Source organism: Gracilinanus agilis, chromosome 2 (assembly GCF_016433145.1).
Source record: "Gracilinanus agilis isolate LMUSP501 chromosome 2, AgileGrace, whole genome shotgun sequence".
Taxonomy (NCBI): Eukaryota; Metazoa; Chordata; class Mammalia; order Didelphimorphia; family Didelphidae; genus Gracilinanus; species Gracilinanus agilis.
The window spans coordinates 370,257,417-370,283,884 of record NC_058131.1 but is presented as its reverse complement, the minus strand read 5'-3'; the positions used below and the strand labels follow the sequence as shown (position 1 = coordinate 370,283,884).

Here is a 26,468-nt window from a genome sequence, read left to right as displayed (position 1 = left end):
GAAAAAAAAAACTTTAATGATACTGATGGTATATGCACACATATGCGTACGTGCCTGCGTGCACACATGGTGTGAGATTGTGGAAAGAACATAAGAGTTGGGGACATTGGACAGGGGTTCTAAACTTACTATTTGTGTGACCTTGAGCAAATTAACTTCAAAGTTAACTTCACTGGGCCTCAGTTTTGTCCTTTTTAAAATGAGAGGGTTTGGACTTGATGTCCTTCCAGCTTAAAATCTTTGATCCTAGGATTCTCTTCTACCCCAGGGCTACAAAACATTTTCTTTATAAGAAACAATTTGCATCCTGATGCCCATTTCACAGGTGATAAAAACCAAAGACTGTTGAAATAACAATAAATTATTCTCATAAGGTCTACTACTGATACACTAAAGAATATCAGTAATAATGTCTTTAGTGAGACCCAGACTCCCTGGCCATCTTTCCCCCATGGGTCCTCATTCAGCTCCATAATTCTTTGCTGTAATAAAGGGTAGCCCTCAGGTCTGCATCATAAAACCAAATTGTGAGTTTAGATAGAGGAAGAACTGATTTAATAACAGTGCTTGAAAGGTTAAGGTTCTTAAAGATAAATGAATTTCAAGAGGCAAAGCTGCATTCACTGAAAACATGGAAGAGGCCAATACTATGACAAGAAAGGTTAAAACGACCTTTTGCATACATCATTTGCAAAAGGATAGTGCTAGAGCAATGACATTACTGTTTTTAAAATCTTTCCCTTCAGTAAATATTGTTCACACAAGTATTAAATCCCAACAAATGAGGAGAATTTCAAGGGGTTTCTCAACTCTTTTGCAGACCTAACCAATCTTATTTAAATTTTTGGAATAAATTAACCTCCCCAACAAAACAAGGAAACCACATGGAGCTTTATTAAAGGATGAAATCTCCTCTATTGATTTGTGCTGCCCCAAAAGAATGGGCTAGAGTGATTCATATGCTGTTTTCAAAATAGGAAATGGAATTAGAAAGTCTGGGTCAGCATTTTTTTTCTTCCAGTTAGCTTTTTATATCTGATATTCATCATAGTCATATCGTTCAAACAATTTACCTGAAATGGCAATGGCATGAAAATCAATAATTGTGATCCACAATTTTTGCTGCATAAACATTGTTGCTCTATTAACGAATTTGCACATGAAAACTAAACAATGTATTTGTCAGGTTTCACTCCATGATGTTTGGGGGAGTGGAAAAGTGATGCAAGAGGGATTGACAAATTAGTTTAAGTCAGCCATGTTTCTCATGTCAGTTTCATGGTTGAGTCATTTTTCAATGACATTTAACTTCATAAGTGTAATTCATGGTTCTTCAGGGGTTTCTAGTACATATTGTTTGTGAAACTCCTTGACCTCCTTTTTCATCCTTAGGGATATAAAATGCATTCACTACCCTTTTTTGTCAAATCTACAGAGGACCCAAAACTAAATGAGTTCTAATGATTTCAGCTGCCAGGGGGTGGTGTTCCTAGGCACACAGTACTTAGCGGGTAAAGGCCATTGTCCCCTTTTTAAGCACAGCAATGTTTCCATTTATAAAGCTTTGTAAAATACCATGGTTGCTCCTCCCTGCTAAAGGTTCAGTGGCAATCCCAGTAGCATTACAGGAAGCTGGAACCAAACTAAAAATTTGGAATTAAAAATCCCTGAAAGTGTTCTTTCGAGAAATCTGAATTTTGTTTTCCAGTTACCTCCTATAATTAAAAAGAACTAAGGGCATATTTACCTGTAACAACGACCATGAATGGTTGCCTCATATTTCTCAATAGAATAAGTGGTTCTTGCGATGACATTTTAGTTCTGGGGTAATAAATCTCTCTAGATTTTCTTCTGCCTGACTACCATAATTCTGAACAGGGAAGAGATAGTTAATTTATCTGGAAGAGAAATGCTTTTTCATTTTTGTATATTACTTTTATTATTGCTTCCCTTAAAAAAAATCATGATATATTCCCAGGAGTTTTTGGATGTCAGCACTTCATCAGAGCTTAGTATGCTGGATAAAGCTGGATTAAATTCCACATCAGACACTTACTAGATGTGTGACCCTGAGAGAGTCACTTTATTTCTCTGTGCCTCTTGTTTCTTGTCTGCAAAATGAGGAGGTTTAATATGGTGGCCTCCAAGGTCTCGCCCAGCTCTAAAACTATGATCCAAGGATTTTTTTTAAGTCTTAGTAAAAAAAAAAAAAACCTCTAAGACAGAAGGGCAAAAGCTAGACAGTTGGGGTTAAGTGACTTGCCCAGGGTCATACAGCTAGGAAGTATCTGAGGCCAGATTTGACTCCAAGTTATTTATTGTGCCACCCAGCTGCCCCAATCCAAGGATGTCTAATGGCTGATAATAGATCGAGGCAAAAGTTTAATACATGTGCCTGATAAGCACATTTTCAGGGCATTTATTTGATTTAGTTAAATTAAGACTGAGGATAAGGAAAAGACATACATAGTACCTTAGGATTCTCTTTATTAGAAGAATATGAACCTAATCATGTATAATAATAATAATAGCTGGTATTTATATAGTATTCAAAGGTTTAAAAAAAGCATATATAGAGAGATTTTTTAAATTTTATTTGATTCTCACAACATCCTGGCAGTATATGTGCTATTATTCCCCTGTTTTATAGATAAGGAAACTGAGTTTGAGAGAAGGTAAATGATTTTCCTAGGGTCATAGAACCAGTAAGTGTCTGAGGCAAGATTCAAATTCAAGTCTTCCACACTCCAGATCCAATATTTTCTCCCATAAAGCAACACGTATTAAGTCTAGATGAAGTAGCTGATAGCTTACAACTCCTGAATTTTATCCATTCTTTGTTTTTTCAAAGACATCTTTCCATCTTTGAGATTTTTCAAACTAGTTTTAAATTTCAATAGTTTTGAATCAATCTAATCATTCAGCAGGTGTTTATCAAAAGCTTACTAAATGTCTACCTCTTTTGGATGGCAGACATAAGAAACATCTCATATTCCCAGTATAAATCCCCCAAATGAAAAAATACTGAAATGCACCTGAGCCTTTCATTTTCTTCTCAAAATCAGTTGACCTCCAATTTGAGTTTGAGGATGTTAAGCCTGTGACCTGTTAAATGAAACTTAGTCTTCAGATCCTGGGAAGGATTCACTTCACCGATAGTAATTGCAATGATATTTCCCAAACAATTAAGTAAATATCAAAGGGTTTCTAACCAAATCAGGGAGTATAATCATTGTACTCATCTGTCTAATGAGAACTAATTCACATAAGAAAACAGACCTTCAAGAATTAATTCCTAGATTACAGTGAAATATAGATGATGCCAACAATTCCTACATTCCTCCTTAGGTTCTAGACTCACTACCTGATTTTCACATGTTACACCTCTTGGGTATGCTAGGAAGAATGTCTGTAACAAGAAGAAATTGAAGAGTCAGGGGCTTAGAAGCTCCTTTAAGTCCCGAAGAAACATTATAACCTAGAAAGAGCTTCTTTCAGACGCAAAGGAGAGAGTCAGTCCTTTGTGGGCTCAATCTCTAAGCCCCACAAAAGAGCGATTTCTAGTTAGTCTAAATTCTTTGGGTCAGGAGTTCCCTAGTGCCAAATGTTTCATGAGCTGGGGAATTTGAGTAATTGTGGAAACCGAACATCCCTTTGGTCCCAAAGTAAAATCCAAGATCTCTAGAGTGTTATTCTATATTCAAACTTTGTGGCTTTTAGATTCTCTTCTCCAGTGTATTACATCTTGTATAGTAGTATGAAATCGTAGTATAGAATGAGGCTATTTTCGCTCAACAACAGCAAAAAAAAGAATATTTTCCAGAGAACTACATTGGATACCCAAGCTTTGAGATCATACTCCTGTACAGAAATCATCCTTTGTGAGTCAAGAATTTTCAAGTTAATTCTTTTCCTCCATTTACTTGTCTAGAACTGAGTCCCTGGCTTTGCTAGAATGGTGACTAAACCGTGTTTCCTGTTTGGTTATTAGAAAAACCAAAATAACCAGAATATCAAAGAATTGGCCCTATATTCTAAGTCACTGTAATTATTGAATTCACATGGTAAAGGGGGAAGAAGCCTTGGATTGGAAAACAGAGAATAGGGATGTGAATCTATGTACTACTACTTTTACTGTCTTTGGGATGTTGGGCAAATGTGTGAGCATCTCCAAACCTCAGTTTCTTTCTCTGAGGTTATTTTTAAGGATTTAATAATATTTTATTTTTCCTCGGTTACATGTAAAAACAATTTTTAACATTCATTTTTAAAAGTTTTAAGTTCCAAATTCCCTTCCTCCTTCCCACCCTATCCCTCTAACTTCTTCTGACCCCTCCCTCCACTCTGAGACAGTAAGCAATCTGATATGGATTTTATATGTGCAATCATGTAAAACATTTTTCCAGATTGGTCATTTTATAGAAGAGAAGTTGTCTCTAACGTATCTTTTAGCTCTAAATCCTATAATATTATGACCTGATTGATTCCTTGGAAGGAAATATTTTGACCAAAAGAAATGAAAGCACAATTATGCAAATAATTGACTAGGTTATCTGCGTGGGGATTATCTACTTGAGATTATATCCCCCAAAATGTTTCTCCTGAGCCTGACTCCTTCATTGCCACTCATCACATTTAGTAGCTACTATCAAAGAATGTTCAGAGAATGAAAACTAATTTTATTATCAATCTAAGAAAATTAGGAAGGTGAAAGTTATATGTGTAGGAGTTTTTAAAATTGTATTTTTGTATTCTGGAGGCAAATACTAATGAGTTTAGAACTATATACTCCAATGTTCCTTTCCATTAGTAAAGATTATCTAGAGCTAACTGTGTTTTGGTTGATCCAGTCAATACAAGCACTGCCAATATTATTTGTATTCCCCGGAGGACTCGAATGTAGCTTATTTGGGTACATCATATTTATAATCACCAAGTCTTAAAGATTTCCTGATAAGCTTTTGTATAACATCATTCCTGATGTTTCCAGTTGAGAAATCACCTTTTTTTTTCTCTTTCATCATCTCTATGGTTGAGATTTATTTTTTTTATCTTGGCAGACAGAATACATTTTACTCCCCACAAGTGTTCTGAGATACCACGTAAGTATTTCCTGGTCTACCCAACTTTCTTGCAGCTGTATGAGACTTTGAGGAACGTTGGTCCATTTCCTATGCGACGGTGCAGTGCTATACAGCACATGGATATATAATGCATTTTTCTTCTTTGTATTTTTTTTTAGTTGATTGCTTAGATCCAACCTGCTCCACCCATGGGGTCTGTGTGAATGGAGCATGCCTCTGCGGCCCTGGCTGGGGAGGTATAAACTGTGAGCTTCCAAGGGCCCAATGCCCAGATCAATGCAGTGGGCATGGCACATACCTCAGTGACACTGGACTCTGCAGCTGTGATCCCAACTGGATGGGTCCCGACTGTTCTGTTGGTAAGCCGAGAGGTTTCTCTTATTTTTCCCCTCATATCCCTAACTTGTCTTTCTTCCATAAGCCCAGGTGAATGATAAACTAAATTTGCCTTCAGCTTAGAAATAAAGGGAACTTTTATAAAGTACATGGTGATGTCCTTGCTGCCATGGCTTGGGGAACAGGTTTTGTGCTTTCCGTAGGAATTCTCTATGTTCTTGTGCCTTGTTCGTTCCATTGTTGCAAATTGATATGGTGCCCTGAAGTGTACTGCCATTTGCATTATAGGGTTTCTTATGTACACTCCCTAAAGGGACTAGGAAAGAAAGTAGAGCAATTGAGCCCTAGACAAACTGAACAGAGAGTCCTATAAAACAGAAAGAGGCTCCCTGAGGGTGCCGTGTGTACATGTTATAAAGCTCTGCAATACTCCAGTGACAGGAAAATAATGAAGTTGCACAATACACTTTATTTTCCTAAAATTAAGAGTATGTTTATAGTTCAACAGTTCAAGCCAGTTCCAACCATTCCAAGAATGGTTCTGTTCACACTGACAGTGACTATCCAGGCAAGTGAGCATCATTCCGCCCCCTGTATCTGGGTGGTAAGATAGCTGTCAGATTGCCATGGCAATCATGATAGGAATGTTTGTGAAGCTTTGCCTAGAACTGGAAAGAAATGAATATTTCATTCCAAGAGGGGAAAAAAAAGCCAATTTAAAATGTGCTGTCTCTGGGTGTCTTCTCAATCCCACTTCACTTGAGTTTCAGCTCTGAAGCTTTTTGAGTCTAGTGGAGAAAGCATTGGACTGGGAGGCAGGTGGCCTGGGTCCTGGTTCCCGTTCTGCCACTGACTCTCTGACTTCAAGCCAGTCACTTAACTTTTCTGGTCTAGGGTTTCCCTCCATAGGAGTCATGATCCCTGCCTCCCTCACTGGGCTGCTGTAAGGATGAATGTTTGGAAAGTGCTTGTCCTAGAGTGAGAGGTCTGGAAAGGTACGGAGTGAATATCTGTCTGTCTGTCTCCTTTTCAACCACAAAAGCCTTTGAGCTCCTCTGAGAAAGATGCTATGTAAATGAAGTGTATGATTGTTAATACCACTGATGGTGCAGAGTAGGGTGGTTGGCATTCTTGGAGTAACTATGGAGACGCGATATTGGTGTTACAGATCTACCTGTGCAATCTGTGGTCAGATTGGCCAAGTCCAAGAACTTGAGTGGGATAGTCCCAGTTTCCAGCAATAAAGGGAAGCCACACTGTGCCCTCTCTACTGGGTGCCTCCATACCAGCATTAACTAGCTTCTGCCTCTGACCTGTGGGGAGTAGTTGGCCATCTCAGCCATTTCAGCTATGGAAGGAAGGAAGGAAGGAAGGAAGGAAGGAAGGAAGGAAGGAAGGAAGGAAGGAAGGAAGGAAGGAAGGAAGGAAGGAAGGAAGGAAGGGAAAGAGCAGGAAAGGAAGAAAGAAAAACAAAGAGAAAGAAAAACAAAGAGAAAAAGAAAAACAATGAAAGAGAGAGAGAAAGAGGCCCATTGATCAGAGAGACAAGTTTCAGAAGATTCTTTAGTTTCCAGCTATTCATCAGTAGCTGCTCTTGTGGCCCTGACCACTTTTTTGGTACAGCCACCAGTAGAGGGTTTCCCCAGCCATAGTGTTGAGCTGTAATCATTGTTTTTCTTCCAGAAGTGTGCTCAGTAGACTGTGGCACTCACGGCGTCTGCATCGGGGGAACGTGTCGCTGTGAAGAGGGATGGACAGGGGTGGCTTGTGACCAGCGCGTGTGCCACCCTCGCTGCACTGAGCATGGGACCTGTAAAGATGGGAAATGTGAATGCCGAGAGGGCTGGAATGGGGAACACTGCACCATTGGTAGGCAAACGGCAGGCACCGAAACAGGCACATATTGCTTTATTTTCATAAATTGTAGAAATATAGTGACTGTTGTGCACTGCAATGGGCTGTTCCTTTAGGGACACAAGTGCTCCCAAACATCTGTGCTGCCTCTCCAAATCTCCAAAGGGGGAGGGTGGGAAGTCATAGTGTCCCCAGTTTAAAACAACTTCCCTTTCTTCACTAAAATCCAGGTTGTACAGTATTGGCAGGAAATGGACCTAAATAAGAGAGCTGATCAGTGGCCCTATGCACAGGAAGAAAAAAATGTACATGCATGGGAAATGGTCCAAGCTGAGGGGTTCCATGCTCATCAAGGCACATTGGTATTCAGGTGACACCTTTTTTGTTGTTGTAGCTGAAAAAAAAAAAAAGATAAAATTCCTGGATGGATGGCTTACTGCTTGCCTGATACCGTGCATCACTATCCACCCACTAATGCACTTTAGGTCAGATTAGATGAGAACAGGGCTCCTGGGGCTATAGAAATAGCTCTCTGAACAGCCCTTGGGCTGTGGCATTTGTGTGTCTCATCAGTCACAGGAAGGGATCTGGCCACTGGCACAGCAGATTAATATGCCACCCCTCTATATTCTCTCACGTGGTCCCCACAGACATAGAGTACTGAGAGGACCATCAAATTGGCTCAAGCAGCCTCTCTTTGGGATGTAACCAGCTTAGGATGCTTCTTTTATTTTTTTTTAAACAGAAAACTTATTTTTCAGGTTTGTTTGCTTGGGTGGTTTTCCTTTTCACCTTTGTTTTCTTTGCACTTAATCTGAGTTAAAAATTATATAAATATCCCAATATTGTAGAGATGGGAGAAAACACTTATTGATCAGGAGAACCTCCGTAGCCAAGTTTGAGTCCAGAAAAACTTAAGCCTGAAGAAAATTTTTATCGTCTATTTTTTTAATTTGTTCCTTTCATAAAACCTTTCCTCCTCTTTATCTTTTAGCTATCTACAGAATAGAACACTGGAGAAATTACATGTAGGTCATTAACTTGGGTGGTAGTATTAACATTAAGCCTGTAAGTGTGAGAAGGGTGTTCTACTTACTCGAGGCCCCATAATTATTTAGAGTGAGATTGAAAGAAAAATTCATTGAGGTTGCAGGGGAAATGGGGAAAGAGGGAACTCAGAAAGTGAGGCTCAGTTTCCCATGCTGTTCATTTGACTAGGTAGCCAGGAACGAAGAGAACTCTGTGCATTACCTTCACCCAAAATGACACAATCTAATTGGCCAGCAGAGAGGCAGCATGCAAATCGGGGTCATAGCTATGGCAATTGGGACCCTAATGGGACAGTCTGTTGGCAGTGAATTGTTCTTTCCATTTCTCAATGACACTTAAGATCTTGCTGCCCTTGGAATTGCTTTAATGTTCAGCTCCCTGTCAAGTCTTGGGGATTCATGAGCCTTTCAAGGGATTATGCACAGCTCAATACCAACAAGTGCTTAATATTCTTTAAAAAAAAAAAGTCAGTTCTTAAAAATAGCTTCAAATCCCAGGGGCATTTCCCTTTGAAGTTTTTGTGCCTCATTTTCCTCCCTCTACATGATTTAAATCAAAACCTTGCCCCTCAAAGTCCTTCCTAGCCAAATGCAGAGAGAAAAACTCGTTTTTCCCTTAAATCACGCAATCCAATTTCCCCTTTACCTTCTCTTTGCTTTCAGTGGGCTAGTATCCCTAAGGAAAATCATTCCATGTCTAATAATATTAATAATAATAACAATAATAATGATGGTGACCATACTAATAATAATGATCTCCACTATCCTATCTACTATTTGAGTTGTTCTGAGAATGCTTTCAATGATCTGACAGAAGATGAGTTCATAACCCAGTACTTACGTTCAATTACACAAAGCAGTTATTTTACCCACCTTTGCAGTATTAGTCCACAGAACATTAAATGTAAAAGAATAATAGCAGTAAAATTCCTTGTCAAAAGATGGCTTCTATCTGAACAGCATCAAAAAAAAAGATGAGGATGAGCTAGTAGCAGGTTCGGAAGTAGTTGTGATAATAAATAACACATTTATATAGCGCTTTAAGAATTGCAGAACCCCTCATCTACGTTAAGTCATTTATTTCTCACAATAATTCTGTGAAATAGGCGCCATTCTTATCCACGCCCCGAGGCTGCTCAAGCTCACACAGCTAGGTAGGGGCAAAGGGATTCTCCATCAGAATACTGTCTACTATACCACCATGCATCAAATTATTAGAGTATTTGGATAGGGAGGAGCTTCTCCTGGAAATATTACACAGAAAAGCAGCCCATATGGATTTGGGGTCCAGGCTGGCCCCAAAGAGCTGTGTCTTGAAGGTTTCATGATAGAGTTAGAAAGGAACCCAATCTGGCATGTTGCACACTTACTTTAAGATTACATTTAGGAAAGAAGACTAAAGTCTGGCTTGGAGGCAGAACAGATGCCAGAAAAAAGAAGAACAGTGATATGTAGTAGAGCAAGGAATGAGAGGCTGGGGGAGGGAAGGGCACTTTAAGGGCAAAATGAGAAGATGGGAACTTATAAGGTCATTTGTAGTGCAAGTGTACTGGCAAGGGAGAAAAGATTTTTAAAATTTAGGCTCCATGAAAGGAAAGATTTCCTAGCAGATAGAGTTGTCCAGAAGCATAATGGACTGCCTTGGAATAGAGTAGGCTCTCCCTCCCCAAAGATCTTCAGAAAGAGATTACATGATCATTTGTCAGGTGTGTTGTTGAGAAGGTTCCCATTCAGGTGTGAGTTCACCTACATAGATGGGCTCCAAGGTCTCTTTCAGGCTGCGATTCTGTGTCACTAGAAGGAAAAGCTTCATTCATTCTATAGAAGATGATGTGAGAGTTCTTTATAGGCTAAGTGTTAGATTTTGATTTCAGTTTTCTATGAACCAACATCTCTGATAATGCTTAGAGAGACATAAGGAAAATGGAGGAAATTACCAACTAGGTCAGAGCTCAGGACTAACAGGGCATGAGCCCTTCCTAAGAAGGTCTTTGGTTCACAACTCAGATTTCTCAGGAATCTGTGAATATATTCAGTGTGAATGCTAAGGAATTTAGATTCTGTCCTTTTGTGAGATGAAAGTCTGCTATGAGTATGTATCTGGTTAGTCCCTCATGGATTGTCTAAAGAGCAAAACATAAGACATTGGCCAGTGAGATTTACCATTTTAGAACAGAAGTGAAGTTCATACTAGCATAATTGCTTTTTAATCTGCAACCTTTAGCCCCGGAACTGTTTTGCAGGGTTTTAGACTTTTATCTTAAGCATGAAGTCCTGTAAATTCATTTTAAATAAAGGCCACAATTTACAGGCATAGAGCCAAACCTCCTCCTCTGAGACATCAACAGTTATAAAGGGGAGGATGGGTCCTGGGTCCTTCACTATCACAGTCCAAATGCTGTATTTTGAAAATTGAAAACAAATAGAACTAAAATGTCATTTACCATATAAAAATTTCATTTGAGGATATGAAATAAGACAGAAAGCCAGGTCAGTTATTGTCTGGTACTTGAGTTTGTCTTGTGAAGTTTGTTTTTTGTTTTGCTTTTTTTCAGATTTATAGATTCCTGCCCCTCTTTAAGTCATTGCAAATAGATATCTGCACAGTAGACAGCAACACATGGGCCTTGCATTGATTTTACAAGTGTGTATCAGGAATGGAAAAATAGGAAATAAAAAAGTAATGAAGTCAGGTTTTAAGATCACAAAATTATACACCTCTGCCCTGAAAAGGGCCAGGCTCACAATACTGGGGCAAGCAGAAGAGTCAGTTCATTTGTACATTCGATCAATATGTAAGTCCTATAATTTTCATTTCTTAAAATATTCTATTGGTATCTTCTGTTCTATTTCATGGCTGTTATCACCATCATTTCTCACCCAACTAATTCTAGTTTGAACCATCTCTTTTTAACAAAGAAAAAGAATTAAGTAAAAATGTTTTATGCAGAAATCTCATCTGTCTATATATATATATATATATATATAATACCCTAGTAGTCTTTCACCTTTCTGCTCTGAGAGGAAGTATGTTTCTCCAGGAACTTCCTCACTTTTTCTATTACTCAAAGTTCTTCTTCCTTTCAGTCTCTTCATTTACATTGTTGTAGTAATTGTGTATTTTGTCCTCTTAACCCAACTTTATTTTCCTCTGTATCAGTTCACAAAATCCTCCCGTATTTTTCTGAATTCTTTATACTCATCATCTTTATTGCTTGGTAATATTTCATCATATTCACATGCCATTGTTTTTTCTCAATTTCTCAATTTTTCTCATCATCATTCTCTCAATCAATGGGCACCTACTTTGTTTTTTTTCTTGAATACTTTTTCTGGAAGCTCAAAGAATTCCATTATGAAAATTTTCATACATATTGGACTTTTGTTTCGCTCTTTGATCTTCTTGAGATGCACGCTCATTAGAGGAATTGCTGATTCAAAAGCCATAGACAATTTAGTCTTCTTCCTTGCATAATTCCAAATTGAAATCCAGAATTGTCTAGATCACTTCATGATTCCATTAACAGTCTCTTGGCATGTCTGTCCTCTCACAGACGCTCCAAAAATGATTGTTCCCACCTTTTAATTTTTTCATCATTGCTAAATTGCAGGTAGGAGGTGAAACTTTAGAACTGTTTTAATTTCTAGTTCCTTTATTATTAGTTATTTAGAATATGTTTTCATGTAGTGTAGTAACATTAAACATTTGTTGTAACAATTGTGTGGAGGCTATTATAGTCAATTTATACTCCTAAATTCATCCAAAGCACTGCTTCTTCCATTACTTCTTTTTATCTTAAAAAAAAATTTGAAAACATTCGATTCCCAGAATCACATCTCACAAAGTGCCCCTGGCATCCAAATCAAATGGGATCCCCACATATCTTAAGGATATTGCTTTTTTTTTAACTTACACAGAAGAGAATTTTATTCTTCACAGTGAATCTCAGAGGTGGATTGTCGCTCATAATTCTCCCCTCTACAGGGATTAGTTTAACCTGAAAAGCAAAACCAAGGGCTGTAACACACCAGGTGGTGAAAGGAAGAATATGGTTGAATTTTTTTTATTAGGTCACAATCACCATGAACCATATTAAACTTTAAGACAACTGTGCAGTTTATTACAGTGAAGCAGCTATATTAAGTAGCAGAGTTTAGCATTCAACACCGTTTTCAAGATAGAGTAGCAGAGCAAAACAAAAGATATGAACCAACCTTCACCTTGGCTGACTGCGTTCACTGAAGCTAAATGTGATGTGAAGACTATTGCAATTATCCAGAGAATGTGGGACCATTCATTCAGACAGTTATTCTTGAAGATTCAGACTAGCAAGCATGTATATGCGCGTGCGCACACACACATAAATGCACAAGATACTTTTGCACTGAATAAACTGTTTGCTGGCTGAATAGTTCTTAATTTATGTGATAATTTTCCCAGCCCCTGCCTCAGCTGTGAAGTCCCAACTTCAGTCAGGGTCATACAGATTTTATTGCTGAGAATGTGTAGGGCTGAGTGACCAGCTCATATGCTACACATCATAACAGTTTTCTCTCTACCACACTGGGGCCCTTCAGTTTTTCACCTTTAATTGGTTAGGGAGGAAAATAGATTCCTATGCTGTTAATAAGGAAAATGAGTCTTTTACCCAAGGTAAAACCAGCCGTGCGACAATCTGATGAGCTGATTAAGTGATTGTAATCAGGAGTAGACAGTGTCACAGTCCAAGAGGGAGAAGTCTTGGGGGCTTCGGGGAACTGGTTCAGAAAAAGCTACTGTAAAAATTAACTAACCACAGACTGAGTACAGCTGTTTCTTCATCTCATGCCAGTTTCATTTCGGAATATGGGAGCCTTTTTTTTTTCCACCATCGCTGCTGTCTTTGAATATTCAGGCCTTGATGACCTTGCCAAATAGAGTGAATGGAACACATACCATTCATAGAGTTGTCTCTGCTACCAAAATCTATAGAAAGAAGCAAAATCTCCAGTTTAGCAATTATGATGCATCTTCTTCTTCTGGAGGATACCTTCACTATTGTCATGACAACAGCAATCAAAACTTTAAGCCATCCAATAAATGGGATACAATTTTTTTATTTTAAAGAAAAAAACTTTATGCCCTTTTATTTATGGAGCATTCCATTCTTTTGAATGAGACTCTAGTGAAGTGACATTTTTGAGATTATGGACTTGATTTAATTAATCAAGCGAGCAATTATTTGTTAAGGTCCTCCTGTGTACCAGATGCTAAAGATGCAAAGTTAAAATTAAATAGTCCTGCCTCTAAGCTTTATAGTCTGTCAGAAGAGACAGCCTTATTCATTTTAGTAGGTATGAAACAAATGCAATATCATTTGGGAAAGGGACATTCAGAGCTGGGGGGGGACCAAGGAAGGCTTCCTGTTAGAGGTGTTTGAGCTAAACTTTGAATGAAAATAGGTCTTTTAAAAGGTGGAGGTGGGACAGATAAATGGCTCAGTGGATAGTAGATAAAGAACCTGACTTGGAGACAGGAAGTCCTGGGTTCAAATATGACCTGAGACATTTCCTAGCTGTGTGTCTAGGAGCCAGTCACTTAACCCCAATTGCCTAGTCCTCTGTTCTTCTGCCCTATAACCGATACTTATTGTCCATTCTAAGACAAAAGGTAAGGGTTTATTATTTTTTTAAAAGGTGGAGATGAGGAGTCAGTGCATTCCACATGTGGAGAACAAAGATATGAAGATGGGAGAGAGAATGTGAGGAGTGTGGGCTAATAGTTGGCAGCATGCTATGAAGTCCTTCCTCCAAATAGTCTTTTTTTTTAATTTGTAAAATAACCAAAACTTGCTCCATACCTATTGGGAATGTATGTTCCCATAAGCCATGAATAACCGCTAGTCTGTCTCTGCAAAATTTCCAAATCCAAATTGAAAACAAGAACCAATGAGTATGTTACAAAAAGGCCAATTTTTAGCTCAATATAAGGATAATAAACTTCATAACAATTAAAGTTGCCCAAGAAAAGAACAGAATAAAGACCACAGATTTAGTGAGTCCTTTTCAAAGATTTAAGCTCGTCAACCAACCACATAACCAGGATCTTTAAAGGGGGTTCTCATAATAAGGGATAAACTAAATGACCTTTAAGGTTTCCTGGTTTCCTTATTATTTTATATAGGATATATATTTCTTTATATATGTTATATATAGGATATAATATTCTTTATTAATTTCTGGACACAACATGAGCCCTCACCAAAAAAAGGACTTGGAAAGAAATAGAACATACTCCCTGACCGGGTTAACTATAGGACCCCAAATCTTATTGGGGTGGAATCTGACGGACATTGATTTGGGCCATTTATTACATCATTTGGACATTAATGCTCTCAGAGCTACTAACCACTGCACTATTGTTTACCTGTTGCTGTTAAGCCTGTATTAGAACAAGTGACGTGTCAGACCTGTATTGTTAATAACTGCAAGGGCCAAGCCTCCAAAAGTTAGCTGTCCCAGCATCTTGAGATCCAGTAAGACATCCTAGATTTAAAATGAAGTGGGAATTTTGGAATTATCAGGCTACTTAAGTCCTCAGAGACAGTATTCAGGGGAAGTTTAATTCACTTTACATACCAGCTATGTTTCTGAGAAGTTGCATTTGAAATCATTTTTTGCTAATCAGATCTTATTTCCCCACAGACTGACTTTATAATTTCCAATATGCTCTGTGGGTAACAAATCTTGCTTCTTTACCTTTAAGAATCTCTTGCCACAGCAGTATCTTTGTCAAGTAGTTAATGAACTGTAAACAAACATTTAAGTAGAAGAGGGAAGTTCTCACTTATTTAAAAGTTACCCCAGCAAGTTCTTCTATTACATGAAGAATCATTTTGCAACAGAATAACCAACCAACCCCTAATTTATTGATTATATAAGTCTGAAAGTTTTATTTCGCAGGTTTTCTTAAGTCAGGGCACCGCCTCCCTTTTCTTCTTTACCCTTGTTTAGTCATTTTTCAGTTGGGTTCCACTCTTCCTCATCCCTTTTGGGGGGATTCTCCTGGCAAAGATACTGGAGATGTTTGGCATTTTCTTCTCCAGCTCATTTTACAGATGAGGAAGGTAAGGCAAACAGGATTATGTTATTTGCCCAGGATGACAAAGTTATTAAGTGTCTGAGGCCAAATTTTAACAAGTTTTCCTGACTTCAATCCTGGCACTCTATCCACTGTGCTTCTTAATTGTTACAGTATAACAATAACTATTGCATAGCTTTAGGATCTAAAATTGTGTTAAATGGCTGATTTAGAAAATGTAGGCTAAACTGAAAGGACATTCTTGAATTAGATCAAACAATTAGTCAACAAGAATTTAAGCATTTAATATATACCAGGCACTGTTAGCACTCTTGTAGACAAAAATGATAGTCTTTGCCCTTTTTCAGAGAGGGGAAGGAAAAAGAAACAACGTACCCATGTAGAAAGCAGATTTTTAAAAAATTACTTCCTCTAAGATCAAATAAAACCCTCTGCTTGGCATTCAAAGCCCTTCACAACCTAGTCCTTTCCTCCCTTTCCAGTCTTCTTATGCCTTATACTCTATGCCTTATACTCTAGTGACTCTGCCCTTCTTGATGTTCCTCCTACAAGACAGTCCATCTCTTGTTGCTCTATCTGTTCTCTTCTGAAATAGCACCTCTAAAGAAAGAACAGATAAATAGAAACAAGCAAGACATAGTTTCACATCCTTTTGTCAAATGATCCCTCCTCTAGCGTGGGGAAGGATGAAAAGGAGGAAGAGAGGGAGATATCTAGGAATTTTAATTTTAATGTAACAAATAAATTATTTATTGAAAGATAGTCATTTCTAGACTCCAAGCATATTCCACATGCCTGGAACACTCTTTCACTCCTTACCTCTGCTTCCTGACTTCCCTGGATTTATTTAGTCCCACTTATAGTAGAGGAGAGGCTAATGGCGTTCTCTCCATTAACGATCTCCAATTTATTCTATCTACATCTTTTTTTGTACATAGTTGTTTTCTTTTTTGCCTCTCCCATTACACTGGGAGCTTCCTGAGGGCAGAACTGCCTTTTTTCTTATTCCCAGCACTTAACACAGTGCCTGGCATATAAAAGGTGTTTAATAGATGCTTGGTTTTTTTTTTTATCCAATTAAATGCAGGGTGATTTTGAGGTAGGGTAAAGGCACTAGGAGCTGGGGAATCAGGAAAAGCGCCATGCAGATGCTATTTAAATTGAATCTCATAGAAGCATTTCTTTTTTTTCTTTATTTTATTACAATGATAAATTTACACATAGGTTTTCCAAAGTTACATGATTCATGTTGTTGTTCTCTCTTCTTCCCTTCCCCCTCCCAGAGTTGACAAGCAATTCCATCGGGTTATACATGTATTATCACACAAAATATATTTCTATATTATTCATTTTTGTAAGAGAATAACCTTAGGATACCAAAACCCCAAATAAACAAGTGATCATAGGAGCATTTCTGACCTGACTTTTTCCACCTATAGCTGTTTCCATCCCATTTTACAGTCAGAAGCTCAATACTTACTGATAGCCTACCAATTTCCCTTTTCCAAGAACTAGATCTTCTTCACTTTGTTTAACCACCTCACACTTGGCTGGCATCTTCTCCTTAATTATATTTATAAGCCTGGTTCTGACACAGAAACATAGGTTTCCATCTCTCACAGCTGAAACACTTATTAGGATATTCTGACACTAATAGATCGTAATTATATTGTGGGCATAGTAATGTAGAAGTTTGGGGGCTTTTGCCAGGATCTAGCTCAATACACTTTGTCAGTTTAGTCATTTTTTTCAGTCATGTCCAACTCTTCATGACCCCATTTGGGGTTTTCTTGGCAAAGATACTAGAGTGATTTGCCATTTCCTCCTCCAGCTCATTTGACAGATGAGGGAACCAAGGCAAACAGAGTTAGGGGAGTTGGCCAGGGTCACCCAGCTAGTAAATGTCTGAGGCCAGATTTGAATTCAGGAAGATGAATTTTCCTGACTCCTTTCTCCACTATGCCACCTAGCTGCCCATTTTTTAGCAATAGCTATTTCCTTTTGTCCTATTCCTTAAGATTACCTATGACTTCGTGGGTTGTAAGCCCATATCCCCACTGGGTACATTCAAAGGATGATCCAAGAGAAGTCTCAACTTACAGTTGATGGAGAAGATCATATATGTTCTACAGAATTTGGGTAATCACTGACTCTGCCCCAAGTCAGCCCAATAAACTCTAAAATTACTTTTATTTCTCTCACACACCAGACTGTTGGTTCTATGGAGCATGACCTATGTTTAACATCTGGAGATTCTTTGCATCTCATAGGATTGTCTTGTGGATTGTCTGGAGCCACACAGTGAATCCCAGATGTTCCAATAAGAGACAGATTCTGTGTTTTTCACCAATGTTTTCTGCCTAATGTGTCTAAATCCTGCACAAATCCTCTTCTCTTATTGTATTCCATTACACAGTACATATTAAAAGGCTCTGAGTTTACTGCCTTCTGTTAATAGAGAGCCATCATTTTGAAAAACTGCCAGTCAATGTCAGGGGCTTATTACTTGCCTCCTCATATCATGGTAACTTTAGTTTCTCTGCACGATCTTTGCCAGTCTGTTACAGGGCCACTTCATCAGTAGTCATCCAAACCTTGCTTTTTATATACAGTCAAGTAAGATAGCATGCAAAAGAGCTGCTAGGGGAGATTTAAGGCTTTCTTCATAAGCATTCTCAGGATGATTAGACTGGATTAAATTACAGAAGATAATATATTTAGTTAATCTTTTTATATGTAAGAAAGCCATCCCCAGTTTTAAATAAAGTACATGTTTAAAGAAAAACATTAAAAAATAATAATCATCAAAAGAAATTCCTGTTCTATTCATATAGATATTGCTACTTTTTCATTGTCAGAGACTGGCACATTACATCTTAGATAAAGGTTACATGCCGGTATGACTTTTTCTTAAGGGCCAGCCTCATCAATCAATCAGTCAGTCAGCATGCATTTATTAAGCCCTTCCTATGTGCCAGGCACTGTGCTTGACATGGAACATACAAAGACAAAAATAAAAATGTCCCTGCCCTCAAGGGCCCATGATCCCCCTAAGGAGACAACATGTATTCAAAATAAGTGTATGTAAAATATATACAGAATAAATGAGGATGCAGCTGGATGGCTCAGTGAATAGAGAACCAGGCTAGCGACAGGAGGACCTGGATTCAAATGTGGCCTCAGACTTCCTAGCTGTGTAATCTTGGGCAAGTCACTTAACCCCAATCACCTAGTCCTTACCACTCTTCTTCCTTGCAACTGATACGTACTATGATTTCTAAAACTGAAGGTAAAGGTTGTTTTTTTTTTTTAAATAAATAAATGAATGGACTCGTGGGACTTTTAGCTGTGAGAAGAGGGAGGGAAAAACCAATAATGGCTTCCTGTAGAATATATAGTGCTTATGTGGTGCTTTAACAGAATTTTGGAGAAAAGGGATTTTAAAGGGCAAGAGTGGTGAGAGTGGATTCTAGGCTGTAGTGAACAACAATGTCTTTAAAATTACTGCATTTTGCATAATTCTGGATCTGGTCTTCCTTTCAGTATTTACCAGCCTCCTTCTGTGGTCTATTGTCGTACTACTAGATTTAATTCATCGACACCCAGGGCTGGATAGATATTTCAACTGCCTCATGACATCAAGTGAGGACAGTCATTTCTAGTCTAAATTGCCCTTCTGGATAACTGGAAGAAGGAGGAAAAGACGGGATAAAAATCAAATTAAAATTTGGAGACATTTTTTTAAAAAGCACTCAAGAAACTGAAAAAAAGCCCATTGGGCAAAAACTCTATTAAATGTCCTAGACCATCCCCAATTAACACCCTTTGTCAGATTTCTCTTTCTCCCTGCTTCCTATCCCCCTCCAAGTTTAGAGGGTGGTTCCATTTCAGGACACAACTCAGCCAAGAGTAAAATGAAATATTCTAACCTCCTACTTGGGACAGTGGTGCTACCTTTGTGGTAAATGACCTATGGAGCTATGGGATATAAGAGAACAGCCCTTTCCTCTTCGGTATTGTTTCCTGTCCGTTCCATGCCAGTGCCAGAAAGCCATGTTCTCCCTCCAAGATATCTTTGTTTCATTAATCCTTGGGACCATTCTCTCCTACAGATCAGGCTGATCCTGGTACAGTACCAAGCCTGTGTGGCCGGTTCAAAGTAGACCATGCATGCAAAATGCTACATTACAGCCAAGCCCAGGAACAGGGAAAAGACTAATAAACATTCTGTTGGAAAAATCTGTCTCCCAGCTCTCAAGTTCTATAAAATAGGCATCAGGGAAGAATGAAAGATTTGGGGAATGACAGAATCCTAAGTGGCTAAGTCCCTACCCACAGCAGCAGTGGCAGTAGGTTAGATAGGCTATTGGTCAACTCTTGCCCCAGATCAGACTTCTTTCTGAGGATATTGATGAGCTCTGGAAAAGCATGAATTCTGTTGAATTTTTTTTTAAATATGCTTTAGCCACAACATATATTGTTAAGGTGATCTTGTCTGGAAACAATGCCAGGGGGATAAGCCCTGCTGATTATAAAATAACTCTTTCAGCAGCCCAGAAGTAACAGTTGTATTAATTTTGTTCTGACATGCTAGTGAGGTTGATTCCCCCAAATCGTGCTATGGAATCAAAACTCCACCATCTCCAGTGATTCAGAGTCAGAAGGGACAGTTTCTGCTTCTCAAAAAGAGCCCTGGCTGGCTGGGAGTGTGGCTATTTCTGTACAGTCAGTATGCATAAATGTGAGGAGCCTAAATGTCACCGATGATTGCAATTCCCTTAAAAATAGAGAGATGATGGGTAGGTGAGAGGAACCAGCTTTTTGTATTAAGCAGGGGAATAAAAGAAAGTGGAGTTGTGTCCCTTAAGCAAGTTGCCATCAACTTCTTTCCGTGTTTTGAATATGAACTGATTTAACTTTTTTATTTCCATTTAATGGGGCCAAGTAAGATCGGTATCCATTCGCTCACCAACCTGCTCCCTGGGGGTCTAATACGGGAATTATTATTATATCATCTAGCGCCCTAGCACAGAAAACAGCGTGCCCAGAATTAAATAGTATGGAAACTCATACGTTCTCACCTACCCCACCCCCAGCTTCCAGCATCCCCCAAGGTCACCTGCTTGTGATTTATATATTACATACTTCAGTGTTGTATGTACTGTTAGCACATTCTATTAATATTTTGAATTATCGTTGGTGTCGTTCATTCTAAGGGGAACAGGTCAAAACTGGCTTCTTAGTCCTCTGTGTTTAACTAATATTTTCCACAGTTTCAGATGCATCAGATAATAAACAGTTAAGAAATGACTAGTTGGAGTAAACAATGACCCAAAACTGTAGATCTGAACGTTTAGAGAATCAGGAAAAAATGTCAGTGGTCTAAAGAAATAAAGGGAAATTTTGAGAAGTGGTTTGTTCTTGTCCTCCCACTTTGATTATTATCAGTGGAAGGCTGTTTCCCCCACACTCCAAAAAATAACCTGATAGACTTATCCTAAGCCAAAATGTAGTCTGTCCATAAGCATTTGTTACACATTTACTGTATGCCAAGTGCTGAGGATACAAAGAAAGACAAAATGAGTCCCTGCCCTCAAGGGGTTCATGTTCTAATGGAGGAGACAAACATGAAAATAACTAAACACATTTAAGATATAGACAGAATAAATGGAAGGTAATCTCATAGAGAAAGGCACTAGCTACCAGGCAAAGTGGAAGAAGCCTCCTACAGAAGAGGATTTGAGCTGAGTCTTAAACCTAGGAAAACTGAGAAACAAATGTGAGGAAGGGAGCACATTCCAGTCATGAGAGCCATCTGATACAAAGAGAGAGAAGGGAGTGAGAGTGCCATGTTTAAGGAACAGCAAGTAAACCAATGTGACTCTATTACGGAATACCTAGAAGAAAGTAAAAGTATAGCACTGGAAATGCAGGAAGAAACCTATTTTTAAAAAACCATAATGTTCAGAGGACTGATCTCCCTGGCTTCCTTTATAAGTCCCAACTAAAATCCCACCTTCTACAGGAAGCTTTCCCCACCTCTCTTAACTCTAGTACCTTCCTTTGTCAATTTTTTCCTATTTATCCTGCATAAATACATACCCACATGTATGTGTATATATATTTATACTTACATGTATACATGTGTGTATATATGTATGTATACATATATATATATTGTCTTCCCCTTTATATTATAAGATTCTTGAGGGAAGAGAATGTCTTTTGCCTCTTTTTCTGTCTCTAGCACTCGGCTTGGTACTTGGACACTTAATAAATTGATTGATTGATCCTGGAAATAATAGGGAGCCACTGTACTTTATTGAGTAGGAGAGTGACCTGTTGCCTTTAGGAAGGTATATGTCTAATCAAAGGCCCTGCTATATTTGCTATACTGTATTTTAGCATGTAATGATTGAGAGGAATATGTGAGTTGGGAAATATCCCAAGAAATAAGAGTATTTTTTTAACTTTTCAAATATACCCCCCCAAAAATGTGGAACTTGAAAATGATCCATTCCCAACACCTCAGCATCACTCTTTTTTCAAGCTGTTAATAAATCCAACTCATGTCCCAAAGACTGTTGGCTCTGCCGAGGCTTGGGCCATGGAGCAGTGTTCCCTTACAGGTATTTGTAATTTCCGAGTTTGTTATTTTTATAACCCAGAGCCCTTTTTGGTTCTTTTTCCAACAATGTCCCTCACTAACATTTTTTGATCAATGAGAGAGCTGAAGCCTCTTACTTCACACAGTACTTTATATCTATTTGCAGCACAATTTAATTACATCAAAGATAAGCAGCCAGGTACCAAACTGTGTGGATTCACTCAAATGACTCCCTCATAATTGTTAATATTTTCCACAACAGAGGAAATGTAGTTAAATCAAATGGAAATGGCAGCTCATTAAAACTTGATCTTCCCCTCCCCCATCATATCTCATTTCTTAATCCTCCATATACACACAACACATTCTGTTAACTAACACTCATTAATTAAAGCTCATCTTTCTTAGTTGTATCTATATTTTATTTATTATGAAAACCTTCAGATGCTTATAATCTAATTTAGATGGATTACTGCTTGGACATCTCTAAGTAGGAAAAACTTAAGCTTTTAAAAGAAGCTTTACTGGCAGCAGGGGGGGGTGGGAGTGGGGGGTTTGGAAAAGCACATTCTCTTCTCATTTCTTCCTGATGTCGGCCAGGCTCTCCCTCTGCAGGAGAAACTGACCCAAGGCTGGTGCCTCAGGGCCACTCTGAAGCCAGGCTCTTACTAGGCAAGGGACCGCAAGGAAGAGAGGAAGGAAAGGAGGGACTCTGCCTCTTAGCTCTGAGAGAAAGTCTGGTACCAAATCAGAAAACATTTGCCTGGCCTGAGATGGGGAAAGTTTGGCTTCCTCTTGTTCCTAACACTTGGGTCTACTTTGGTGACTAGGAGAGCTGACTGGGAGGCTCCCTGTTTGGCCACACTCATTACCAGCAGAACAGTGGTGATACTTTGCACTTATATAGTGTCTTTTCTCCAAGGAGCTCAAAGGACTTTGTGTTACCTCAGTTATCCTCATGATAATCTTCTGAGGTAGACAGGTAGATGTTTTTATTAAACACCTACTTAAAACAAGAAAACTTTTTTTATATAATATGAGGCAGCTCATTCAACTCTGATTCATTGGTCTAAACCCAGATTATACTATTTTCCAATACAAACATAAAACTCTGAAGCATGGTTGGCAACGCAGACCTTAGCTTCATTTAACATCCCCTTTTGTCCCTTAGTTCCCTTCCAGCTGTTGTAGCTGACATTCTGGCTGAACACGAACCACCAAACTTTCAAAGGAATACAACCAAAATGAAATAAGACACAAATTCCTATTGTGGGTGTAGGCGTGTGTGTGTATATATATGTGCGTGCATGTATGTGTATGTGCCCCTATCTGACTTCTTAACAGACACAGCATTGTACCTTCTCACCTGATGCAGTACCTTTATGCCTTGGCCACTGGATTAATGCCATGTCCTAGAACACATGGCATCTGCTTTTGCCAGTTTGCAAGACCTGGATATTGAAGTAGTTGGTGCTAGGGCTCAGGACCTGTAGTTTTCCAGAGTATTTTACCACTACCACCTGTAATAACAGTTCTTGCTCTTTCTGCACAGTTGTAGTCATGTTGTTTTCCATCAAGCTGTTAGACTTATATGGGAAGGAAGATTATGGCAATGTGGCTATCATATGTGCCCTTTGTCAATCAAGCTACCGTAGATATCTAGAAATAGTCACACACACAAGCCTTAATGAAGTATTAATGAAGGGGTGTGCTGAAGGTCTTTCTGTATATTTCTCCCCCTGAATTTGAAAGGAAAGACTGATCTGTGATAATTTCATGGGTACCATTTATCCATATTTAGGTCCCCATGTTCTGGTTTTCCTCTATGGTCTCCCTAGCTTTCTTTCCTCTCTGTCTCTTAAGCATATTCATTCAGTTTTACCCTCTCTCCATTTCCATTCTTTGGCAAATTAATTAGGAATCTCCAATTTTGAGGCTTGTTAGAAGTACCCTTGAAAAAAGGTCCAGTCACTATCATGGAACAAGTGACCTTTGGAACCTGTCAATAATTTACCTATCATGGCAGAAATAGCCAGTGTTTTCTAGATGGCTTTGCTATCCCCTCCAAATAGTCTCCAGATTGTGTCGCTGATTCCTGGGAACAGTTCCCAGCATGCCATCCTATTATAATTACTCACATCCTACGCATGCTAGCGTGCTGTAAAAATTCTTCCAAGCGCAGATGCAAAACCATAAAGTAATCCCCAATGGTAAACACCTGGCCATTTTCAATGACTGTGGCAAGGGAGATGAGTAGAAACACTGTAGATGGAAACACAAAGGCTGATGTATCCACTGGCTTAGCATTTGATCCAGCAAATCAGGAAGCCCTTTCTTTAGAGTCAAGGGAAACTATGCATCTTCTGGTGGCAAGCACTTTAAAGATCTAGCAGAAAAAGCTTTGAAAATCCTTCCTTGTTCTAGTTAGAACCAGGAATTGACTAACCATTTAATATTAAGCATGCTGCTTTAGCTTTCCCTGGCAGATGGAAATCAATATTGTAGGGTTGGTGTGTTTTGTTTTGTTTTGTTTTATATCAAGAAGAGGTGTTCTTTTGCTATCTTGGAAGAAATCAGCTTTTGCTTATCATTTGGATGTTCAGTTTAGAAGTCTTTTGCTTTCAAAAAGGTCAGCCCACAATCTTCTCTCTATCTCTTCCTTCATAGAGCCTTATCAGTTGCTTCTGAAATAGCATTTCAGAGATCAATTACAATTTGTATTTTTATCACACATACGCAAACATATTATTCATTGGAGCAGAAGGGAATGATTGGGGGGAGCAGAAGGAGTCCTTGTTACAGAAGGCTGTGAGTAACATTCTAAAACTTCTAAAGTACCCAAAGGGCTACAAGAATGGTCGTTACTGACATATCCTATGTTTTGGAATGCTGTGGCATTTCCAATAAGATGACTATACCAAATTTGCTGATTTAAGGTGTGCATAAATGAAACTGGCATGCAGACTGCTCTACTAAGGCTACCGTGGGGAAAACAGTAATAGCTGATATTTATATTGAGACAGCAAGGTGGCACAGTGGATAAGAACCCAGCCTGGAGTCAGGAAAACCTGAGTTCAAATCCGGCCTCAGAAGCTTACTAGCTGTGTGACCCTGGGAAAGTCAATGAACTCTGTTTGCCTTATATTATTCATCTGTAAAATGAGCTAGAGAAGAAAATGGCAAACCATTCCAGTATCTTTGCCAAGAAAACTCCAAATGAGGTCACAAAGAATCAGACAGGGCTGAAACAATTGAGGAACAAAAAAAATTTATATTGCATTTTGAGTTTTGTAAAGCACTTGATAAATATCATTTCACTTTATCCTCATCTCAACCATGGGAGATAGGTACTATTATTGATGTCATTTTACAGATAAGGAAACTGAGACAAACAGAAATTAAATAACTTGCCCAGAGTCACCCAGCCTGTAATTGTTTAAGGTCAGATATGAACTCAGGTCCATGTGATTCCATGTCCAGATCTCTATCCACTTCAACTAGCTGCCTTGAAACATACATTTCAAAACAAGGAGAAAAAGGGGGCAGCTGAGTAGCTCAGTGGATTGACAGCCAGGCCTAGAGACAGGAGGTCCTAGATTCAAATCTGGCCTCAGACACTTCCCAACTGTGTGTCCCTGGGCAAGTCACTTAACCCCCATTGCCTACCCTTACCACTCTTCTGCCTTGGAGCCAATACACAGTATTGAAGATAAGGGTTTAAAAAAAAGAGAGAGAGAGAGAAAAGAGAACCCATGGCCCTTCTTCCTTATTTCTTCTGCTAGATTACTAGCTTTTAATAAACTTAACTTGGCCAAATTTAAAAGTTATAAATGAACATGATTACATATAAATCTTTTCCACTGTGCTCAAAGCTATACCAGTTAGTGGGTAGAGCTTTGTCTTAAACATATCTTTGGGCTAAAACGTGTCTCATCACCATCCAAACTAATTTAAACCAATCCAAGTCATTCAGACTCAGCAAGACTCCGTCACTCTCCCTACATAGCTATACTTCAGAGCTCATCATCACTAGGAATTTAACTTCCAATATCTCAGACAATGAAAATCTTCCTTGTTACTATAAACTCCTTCCTTTCCTTTTACCCCACTTCTTCCAGTGAACTATAATTATTCCTTGCCTTCATTGTGACTTCCTGCCAATCTCTCTCTGTTCTTCTAGGGCTACAGCCCACTTTTAGTTTTTCTTACTTTCCCGAGATAGTCTCCCTATGCTGACACCCATGGTCAGCCATTTTTACTTCTCAATAGACCCTATACCATCTAATGCTTAGACTTGACCCATTTTTTTCATAGGCGATAACTCCCACCATTGTCTTTTTCCTCTCTCTCTCTCTCTCTCTCTCTCTCTCTCTCTCTCTCTCTCTCTCTGTCTCTCTCTCTCTCTCTCTCTCTGTCTCTCTCTCTCTCTCTGTCTCTCTCTCTCTCTCTCTGTCTCT

At 38.7% G+C, this 26,468-nt stretch overlaps 1 protein-coding gene across 6 annotated transcripts in view; it reads left to right on the top strand.

Moving 5' to 3' along the window:
• The window catches only part of TENM2 (teneurin transmembrane protein 2), a 1,052,113-nt gene that overhangs the window by 916,683 nt on the left and 108,962 nt on the right, over positions 1–26,468 (top strand). For 3 of the 6 annotated variants that reach the window (XM_044661706.1, XM_044661704.1, XM_044661703.1), the window contains 2 exons: positions 5,243–5,443; positions 7,104–7,316. In XM_044661706.1, coding sequence (XP_044517641.1) covers positions 5,243–5,443; positions 7,104–7,316 — 414 coding nt within the window. The remainder of the gene's footprint in view (positions 1–5,242; positions 5,444–7,103; positions 7,317–26,468) is intronic. The other 3 variants (XM_044661705.1, XM_044661707.1, XM_044661708.1) reach the window with 1 other exon arrangement.